Source organism: Rutilus rutilus (genome assembly GCF_951802725.1).
Source record: "Rutilus rutilus genome assembly, chromosome: 4".
Taxonomy (NCBI): Eukaryota; Metazoa; Chordata; class Actinopteri; order Cypriniformes; family Leuciscidae; genus Rutilus; species Rutilus rutilus.
Window position 1 is genome coordinate 562,813 of NC_140212.1, and position 8,985 is coordinate 571,797.

Consider the following 8,985-nt stretch of genomic DNA (forward strand, 5'->3'; position numbering starts at 1 on the left):
GAGCGTATAGCGCGGGTTAAGTCGTTTATTATCACTCAGGTTTTTTGTGTGTTTTGTATAAAGAAATTAATACATTAAATTCATCAAATGGATCATTTATAATGTTACAAAAGATTCTGTTTCAAATAAATCTCTTTTTTTGACCTTTTAATTGATCAGAGAATCCTGAAAGAATCAGTGTATCACAGTTTGAAATGCATGAAAGGAATAAATTACACTTTACTATAGAAAACAGCTGATTTACATTATAGTAATATTTCACTGTTTTATTCTGTATTTTTGATCAAATAAATGCATAATCTTACCAATCTCAAATTTTGGACCTTCTATATTTGATGTTACTTTTATAACTAACTGTTTGATGTCTATTATTTTGGTGTTTATATGGTGTAAAAAATATAAATATAATGAAATATTAACAAAGTTAATGTGTGACGCTGGTTTACGGCATCAAAATATTAGATTTTGTGTTTATAGACTAGAAATCTCACATCTGTGATTCGGTGCCTTCAAAAAGCTGATTTATAGTTGTGATTAAACCGCTGGATTTCTGACCAATAGCGTGAGTTTGGGGGCGGGGCAATCTGTTTGACTGACCAATGGAAACCTGTTTGAAAACACTCATTATTTCATGTATTTTTCTCCGTTTCTTCGGCTCAGTGTGATTCTGTGTCACGTTTCTTGAGTTTAATGAGGGCTGATGGGTAACGCGCGTCATGTGACCAACTCAGAATAGGTGTAGGTTTTGTCATATTTGATCCGTTTAACTCTGATAAGCCTGTGGTGTGTGTTTCAGGCCGAGTTTTCTGAGCTCAATCTGGCGTCGTACGTGAACTCGGGCTGTACGGTGGACATGCAGGTCAACCGAGGAGGAACCAAAGTCGTCAGGTATGAAGATTCCTCGTATATAACACACTACCAGTCTAACGTGCTGGATCGGTTAGATTTTTAATGTTTTTAAAAGAAGTCTCTTCTGCTCACCAACGCTGCATTTATTTGACTAAAAGTACACAAAAAAACTGTTGTTAAATATTCTAGAGTTTTAATATATTTTAAAATGTAATTTATCCCTGTGATCTGTCTCAGACCCAGTCTGTAGTTCCTCACACACACACACACACACACACAGATGTCCATCATCTGCCAAACACATGGAGTCAGTGTGATTATTTACACCTGCCTCACTTATCCACACATCTTATACTAGTTTAATAAAAGCCACTATTAATAGCTGTGCTGTAATTCAGCCTCTCAGCCAAAAGTCTGGGCTCAGCTGCAGTTATTTGATCAAAAATACAGTAAAAACAGTGAAATATTATTATAATGTAAATCATCTGTTTTCTATGTGAATATACAGTAAAGTGTAATTTATTCCTGTGATCAAAGCTGAATGTTCAGCATCATTACTCCAGTCTTCAGTGTCACATGATCCTTCAGAAATCACTCTAATATGAGGATTTGATGCTCAAGAAACATTTATTATATTATTATCAATGTTGAAAATAGTGATACAGTTTATTTCTCAGGATTCTTTGATGAATATAAAGTTCAAAAGAACAGCATTTATCTGAAAAATAATCTTTTGTAACATTGTAAATGTCTTTACTGTCGCTTTGGATCAATTGAACGCGTCCTTGATGAATTAAAGTATTGATTTCTGAGGGATAGTGAACAAACCAAAACTATTTTACACAATGAAAGCGGCTCATTTTCTGCTCACATTTCTGAGATGCTGCCATGCAAAACAAACAGTTCCTGTTGTTAATAAGTATTTTTGTCTTGTTTTCAAGGTAAAGTATCCTTGGAATAAGGACGATACGATATCAAGACTTGTTTTCATAGATTGTGTGTGTGTTTTGTCTTTCTGCACTGGCAGACTATACACTTGTTTTAACTTGTTTATGAAAAAGTCAGTACAGCAAGACAAAATACACACGTATCAATGAGACAATCTTTGCAAATCTGAGTATGATAAGTAAATGTATCTTGTTTAAAAAAATTAGCTGTCTGTTTTTGCCGAACTATTTCAGTGACTGGAGAGAGTGTGTCCAGGACGATGATAAACACTCTCGTCAGACCGAATGTACATGTTTGGATTCTGAGCCTCTGACGTGGATCTTCATAATGGTGTTTCTGTGCGTTTATCTGTGTGTTTCTCAGCACATGTTCGCACAGTGACAGATATGATGGTGCAGCTGCTGCGCTTCGTCTCAATCGGATCATTTGCTGCACATTCTTCTGCGTTCCTCGAACACACAGGCGCTTTTAAGAGCTTCTGTTCAGTCTGTAATCATCATCTGCTCTTTCTGATTCTAGATGCTTTCAAAAACATTGAATCCAATATTTTGTGATAGCATAGCATAATGAGAGATTCATAAGCAATTTAAAAGGCGGAAAAGGCCATTTTCAGCACAAGGGATAACAGTAATAATGACGCCGCTGTTAAACCAGCAGTTGACTAGCGCTCAGACGCTTAAACCAGCAGTTAACTAGCGTTAAGACGATTAAACCAGCAGTTAACTAGCGCTCAGATGCTTAAAACAGCAGTTAACTAGCGTTCAGACGCTTAAACCAGCAGTTAACTAGCGTTCAGACGCATAAAACAGCAATTAACTAGCGTTCAGATGCTTAAAACAGCAGTTAACTAGCGTTCAGACGCTTAAACCAGCAGTTAACTAGCGTTCAGACGATTAAACCAGCAGTTAACTAGCGTTCAGACGCATAAACCAGCAGTTAACTAGCGTTCAGACGCTTAAACCAGCAGTTAACTAGCGTTCAGACGCTTAAACCAGCAGTTAACTAGCGTTCAGACGCTTAAACCAGCAGTTAACTAGCGTTCAGACGCTTAAACCAGTTTAACTAGCGTTCAGACGCTTAAACCAGCAGTTAACTAGCGTTCAGACGCTTAAAACAGCAGTTAACTAGCGTTCAGACGCTTAAACCAGCAGTTAACTAGCGCTCAGATGCTTAAAACAACAGTTAACTAGCGTTCAGACGGTTAAACCAGCAGTTAACTAGCGTTCAGACGCTTAAACCAGCAGTTAACTAGCGTTCAAACGCTTAAACCAGCAGTTAACTAGTGTTCAGACAACCGTTAACTAGTTTAGTAGACGTGCTCCAGTGATCCTCATTTATACTTGTGAATGAAATGCTTTTAAATGATTCTGTGCATCCCTGATTTAGTTTTTCTCTCTCCAGATCGTTCAAGCCAGATTTTGTGCTGGTCCGCCAGCACGCCTACAGCATGACCCCGGGCGAGGACTTCAGGAGCCTCGTGATCGGCCTGCACTACGGGGCCGTTCCCAGCGTTAACTCGCTCTTCTCCATCTATAACTTCTGCAGCAAACCCTGGGTGGTGCGTTTATTATCCGTTAATACTGAGAGAACAGTCACACAGTCAGAGTTTGTTAGTGAAGCACAGGAACAGGTTTTATGAGCACATGGCAGACACACAAACCTAGACCTATTTAAAAACACACATTTACACACACACTTTACACAAGCTTTCAACTTCTTCAATGAGAGTAAAACAGGTCTGATCTGAGCAGAAAGTTTGTGTTGCGTAGACAAAATATTGTTATATAAACATAAGTTGGAGGCTGAGACCGAACGCTCATATTCTAAACCAGCAGTTAACTAGCGTTCAGATGCTTAAACTAGCAGTTGACTAGCGTTCAGATGCTTAAACTAGCAGTTGACTAGCGTTCAATGCTTAAACCAGCAGTTGACTAGCGTTCAGATGCTTAAACTAGCAGTTGACTAGCGTTCAGATGCTTAAACTAGCAGTTGACTAGCGTTCAGACGCTTAAACTAGCAGTTGACTAGCGTTCAGACGCTTAAACTAGCAGTTGACTAGCGTTCAGACGGTTAAACTAGCAGTTGACTAGTGTTCAGATGCTTAAACTAGCAGTTGACTAGTGTTCAGATGCTTAAACTAGCAGTTAACTAACGTTCAGATGCTTAATCTAGCAGTTAACTAGTGTTCAGATGCTTAATCTAGCAGTTAACTAGTGTTCGGACGCTTAAACTAGCAGTTAACTAGCGTTAAGATGAGGTTAGGTTAGGGCAGGGGTCGGCAACCCAAAATGTTGAAAGAGCCATATTGGACCAAATAAAAATAAAAATAAATCTGTTTTTCCTCCTACAGTTAACTAGTGTTCAGATGGTTAAACTAGCAGTTAACTAGTGTTCAGATGCTTAAACTAGCAGTTAACTAACGTTCAGATGCTTAAACTAGCAGTTAACTAACGTTCAGATGCTTAATCTAGCAGTTAACTAGTGTTCGGACGCTTAAACTAGCAGTTAACTAGCGTTAAGATGAGGTTAGGTTAGGGCAGGGGTCGGCAACCCAAAATGTTGAAAGAGCCATATTGGACCAAATAAAAATAAAAATAAATCTGTTTTTCCTCCTACAGTTGACTAGCGTTCAGATGCTTAAACTAGCAGTTGACTAGTGTTCAGGTGCTTAAACTAGCAGTTGACTAGTGTTCAGATGATTAAACTAGCAGTTGACTAGTGTTCAGATGGTTAAACTAGCAGTTGACTAGTGTTCAGATGCTTAAACTAGCAGTTGACTAGCGTTCAGATGATTAAACCAACAGTTTACTAACGTTCAGATGCTTAATCTAGCAGTTGACTAGTGTTCAGATGCTTAAACTAGCAGTTAACTAGTGTTCAGATGCTTAAACTAGCAGTTAACTAACGTTCAGATGCTTAATCTAGCAGTTAACTAGTGTTCGGACGCTTAAACTAGCAGTTAACTAGCGTTCAGATGAGGTTAGGTTAGGGCAGGGGTCGGCAACCCAAAATGTTGAAAGAGCCATATTGGACCAAATAAAAATAAAAATAAATCTGTTTTTCCTCCTACAGTTGACTAGCGTTCAGATGGTTAAACTAGCAGTTGACTAGTGTTCAGATGCTTAAACTAGCAGTTAACTAGTGTTCAGATGCTTAAACTAGCAGTTGACTAGCGTTCAGATGATTAAACCAACAGTTTACTAACGTTCAGATGCTTAATCTAGCAGTTGACTAGCGTTCAGATGATTAAACCAACAGTTTACTAACGTTCAGATGCTTAAACTAGCAGTTGACTAGCGTTCAGATGATTAAACCAACAGTTTACTAACGTTCAGATGATTAAACTAGCAGTTGACTAGTGTTCAGGTGCTTAAACTAGCAGTTGACTAGTGTTCAGATGCTTAAACTAGCAGTTAACTAGTGTTCAGATGCTTAAACTAGCAGTTAACTAGCGTTCAGATGATTAAACCAACAGTTTACTAACGTTCAGATGCTTAATCTAGCAGTTAACTAGTGTTCGGACGCTTAAACTAGCAGTTAACTAGCGTTCAGATGAGGTTAGGTTAGGGCAGGGGTCGGCAACCCAAAATGTTGAAAGAGCCATATTGGACCAAATAAAAATAAAAATAAATCTGTTTTTCCTCCTACAGTTGACTAGCGTTCAGATGCTTAAACTAGCAGTTGACTAGTGTTCAGGTGCTTAAACTAGCAGTTGACTAGTGTTCAGATGGTTAAACTAGCAGTTGACTAGTGTTCAGATGCTTAAACTAGCAGTTAACTAGTGTTCAGATGCTTAAACTAGCAGTTGACTAGCGTTCAGACGCTTAAACTAGCAGTTGACTAGTGTTCAGATGCTTAAACTAGCAGTTGACTAGTGTTCAGACGCTTAAACTAGCAGTTGACTAGTGTTCAGACGCTTAAACTAGCAGTTGACTAGTGTTCAGATGCTTAAACTAGCAGTTGACTAGTGTTCAGATGCTTAAACTAGCAGTTGACTAGTGTTCAGATGCTTAAACTAGCAGTTGACTAGTGTTCAGATGGTTAAACCAACAGTTAACTAGTGTTCAGATGCTTAAACTAGCAGTTGACTAGCGTTCAGACGCTTAAACTAGCAGTTGACTAGTGTTCAGATGCTTAAACTAGCAGTTAACTAGTGTTCAGATGCTTAAACTAGCAGTTGACTAGCGTTCAGACGCTTAAACTAGCAGTTGACTAGCGTTCAGATGCTTAAACTAGCAGTTGACTAGTGTTCAGACGCTTAAACTAGCAGTTGACTAGTGTTCAGACGCTTAAACTAGCAGTTGACTAGTGTTCAGATGCTTAAACTAGCAGTTGACTAGTGTTCAGATGCTTAAACTAGCAGTTGACTAGTGTTCAGATGCTTAAACTAGCAGTTGACTAGTGTTCAGATGCTTAAACTAGCAGTTGACTAGTGTTCAGATGCTTAAACTAGCAGTTGACTAGTGTTCAGATGCTTAAACTAGCAGTTGACTAGCGTTCAGATGATTAAACCAACAGTTTACTAACGTTCAGATGCTTAATCTAGCAGTTGACTAGTGTTCAGATGCTTAAACTAGCAGTTAACTAGTGTTCAGATGCTTAAACTAGCAGTTAACTAACGTTCAGATGCTTAATCTAGCAGTTAACTAGTGTTCGGACGCTTAAACTAGCAGTTAACTAGCGTTCAGATGAGGTTAGGTTAGGGCAGGGGTCGGCAACCCAAAATGTTGAAAGAGCCATATTGGACCAAATAAAAATAAAAATAAATCTGTTTTTCCTCCTACAGTTGACTAGCGTTCAGATGGTTAAACTAGCAGTTGACTAGTGTTCAGATGCTTAAACTAGCAGTTAACTAGTGTTCAGATGCTTAAACTAGCAGTTGACTAGCGTTCAGATGATTAAACCAACAGTTTACTAACGTTCAGATGCTTAATCTAGCAGTTGACTAGCGTTCAGATGATTAAACCAACAGTTTACTAACGTTCAGATGCTTAAACTAGCAGTTGACTAGCGTTCAGATGATTAAACCAACAGTTTACTAACGTTCAGATGATTAAACTAGCAGTTGACTAGTGTTCAGGTGCTTAAACTAGCAGTTGACTAGTGTTCAGATGCTTAAACTAGCAGTTAACTAGTGTTCAGATGCTTAAACTAGCAGTTAACTAGCGTTCAGATGATTAAACCAACAGTTTACTAACGTTCAGATGCTTAATCTAGCAGTTAACTAGTGTTCGGACGCTTAAACTAGCAGTTAACTAGCGTTCAGATGAGGTTAGGTTAGGGCAGGGGTCGGCAACCCAAAATGTTGAAAGAGCCATATTGGACCAAATAAAAATAAAAATAAATCTGTTTTTCCTCCTACAGTTGACTAGCGTTCAGATGCTTAAACTAGCAGTTGACTAGTGTTCAGGTGCTTAAACTAGCAGTTGACTAGTGTTCAGATGGTTAAACTAGCAGTTGACTAGTGTTCAGATGCTTAAACTAGCAGTTAACTAGTGTTCAGATGCTTAAACTAGCAGTTGACTAGCGTTCAGACGCTTAAACTAGCAGTTGACTAGTGTTCAGATGCTTAAACTAGCAGTTGACTAGTGTTCAGACGCTTAAACTAGCAGTTGACTAGTGTTCAGACGCTTAAACTAGCAGTTGACTAGTGTTCAGATGCTTAAACTAGCAGTTGACTAGTGTTCAGATGCTTAAACTAGCAGTTGACTAGTGTTCAGATGCTTAAACTAGCAGTTGACTAGTGTTCAGATGGTTAAACTAGCAGTTGACTAGTGTTCAGATGCTTAAACTAGCAGTTAACTAGCGTTCAGATGATTAAACCAACAGTTTACTAACGTTCAGATGCTTAATCTAGCAGTTAACTAGTGTTCGGACGCTTAAACTAGCAGTTAACTAGCGTTCAGATGAGGTTAGGTTAGGGCAGGGGTCGGCAACCCAAAATGTTGAAAGAGCCATATTGGACCAAATAAAAATAAAAATAAATCTGTTTTTCCTCCTACAGTAATTATATTAAAACAAAAAATATTTTTTCCATTTTCATATTTTTGAAAAAGCTCCAGGGAGCCACTAGGGCGGCGCTTAAGAGCCGCATGCGGCTCTAGAGCCGCGGGTTGCCGACCCCTGGGTTAGGGTTAGCCTAACCCTAACCAGCAGTTATCTACATTAGTTAACATGAACTAATAATGAACTCCACTTATACAGCATTTAATCTTTGTTAATGTTAATTTCAACATTGTCATTTACTAATACTTTATTAAAATCTTGTTAACATTAGTTAATGCACTGCAACATGAACAGCTGTATTTTTATTAACTAACGTTAACAAAGATGAGCAAATACAGTAACAAATGGATTGCTCAAGGTTAGATCATGTTAGTAAATACATTAATGAACCTTATTGTAAAGTGTGTTGCACAGCAGAAGTTCTCAATTTAGATTTATATTAAATATAATTTTTTTAAATTCTTTCCCCAAAGACAAAAACAAAGATTATGTACTATAAAGGCCATACATTATCAATATATTTTCTTTAGACATAAGCCAAAATGTTACACTGCAAAACATGATTTTCTTCCGTACAAATGATTTAAATCAAGATGCATTTACTAGAGAAGCAAAATGACTAGATATACAGTGCTTTACAATTAATGCATTAAAAGAAAGGTTGCATTTGTTAACTACATTATTTAACATGAAATAAACCATTTATTAATCTTAGTTGATGTTAATTTTACTAATACATTATTCAAATCAAAAGTTGTATCTGTTAATATTATTTAAAAGCTAAAATGGCCTAAGAATGAACAGTTGTATTTTTATTTACTAACATAAACAAAGAATGATGAATATTGTATAAAATGTATTGTTTGTTGTTAGTTAATGTTAGTGCATTAATCATTAACTAATGGGAACTTTTTGTAAAATCTTAGTAAAATACATTATAGGCTTGAAGTAAAGTGTTCCCAAAGTGGTTTTAGAGGTGGAGTGAGTTCAGATGGAAGATGAGGAAGACACACTTTGTGTTCTTTATAATAATGAATCACTCAGGAACATAAACGCTTGTGCTGATGTGTTTTTGTGTCTTCATTCTGCAGTTCTCTCACATGATCAAGCTCTATCAGAATCTGGGTCCGGAGAAGTTCCCGCTCAATGAGCAAACCTTCTTCCCCAACCACACACAGATGG

General features: G+C 37.6%; 1 protein-coding gene across 1 annotated transcript in view; it reads left to right on the top strand.

The window, feature by feature from the left end:
* The window catches only part of syn3 (synapsin III), a 62,112-nt gene that overhangs the window by 14,793 nt on the left and 38,334 nt on the right, over positions 1-8,985 (top strand). The window contains exons 4-6 of the mRNA XM_084407440.1: positions 797-888; positions 3,199-3,355; positions 8,895-8,984. Coding sequence (XP_084263566.1) covers positions 797-888; positions 3,199-3,355; positions 8,895-8,984 — 339 coding nt within the window. The remainder of the gene's footprint in view (positions 1-796; positions 889-3,198; positions 3,356-8,894; position 8,985) is intronic.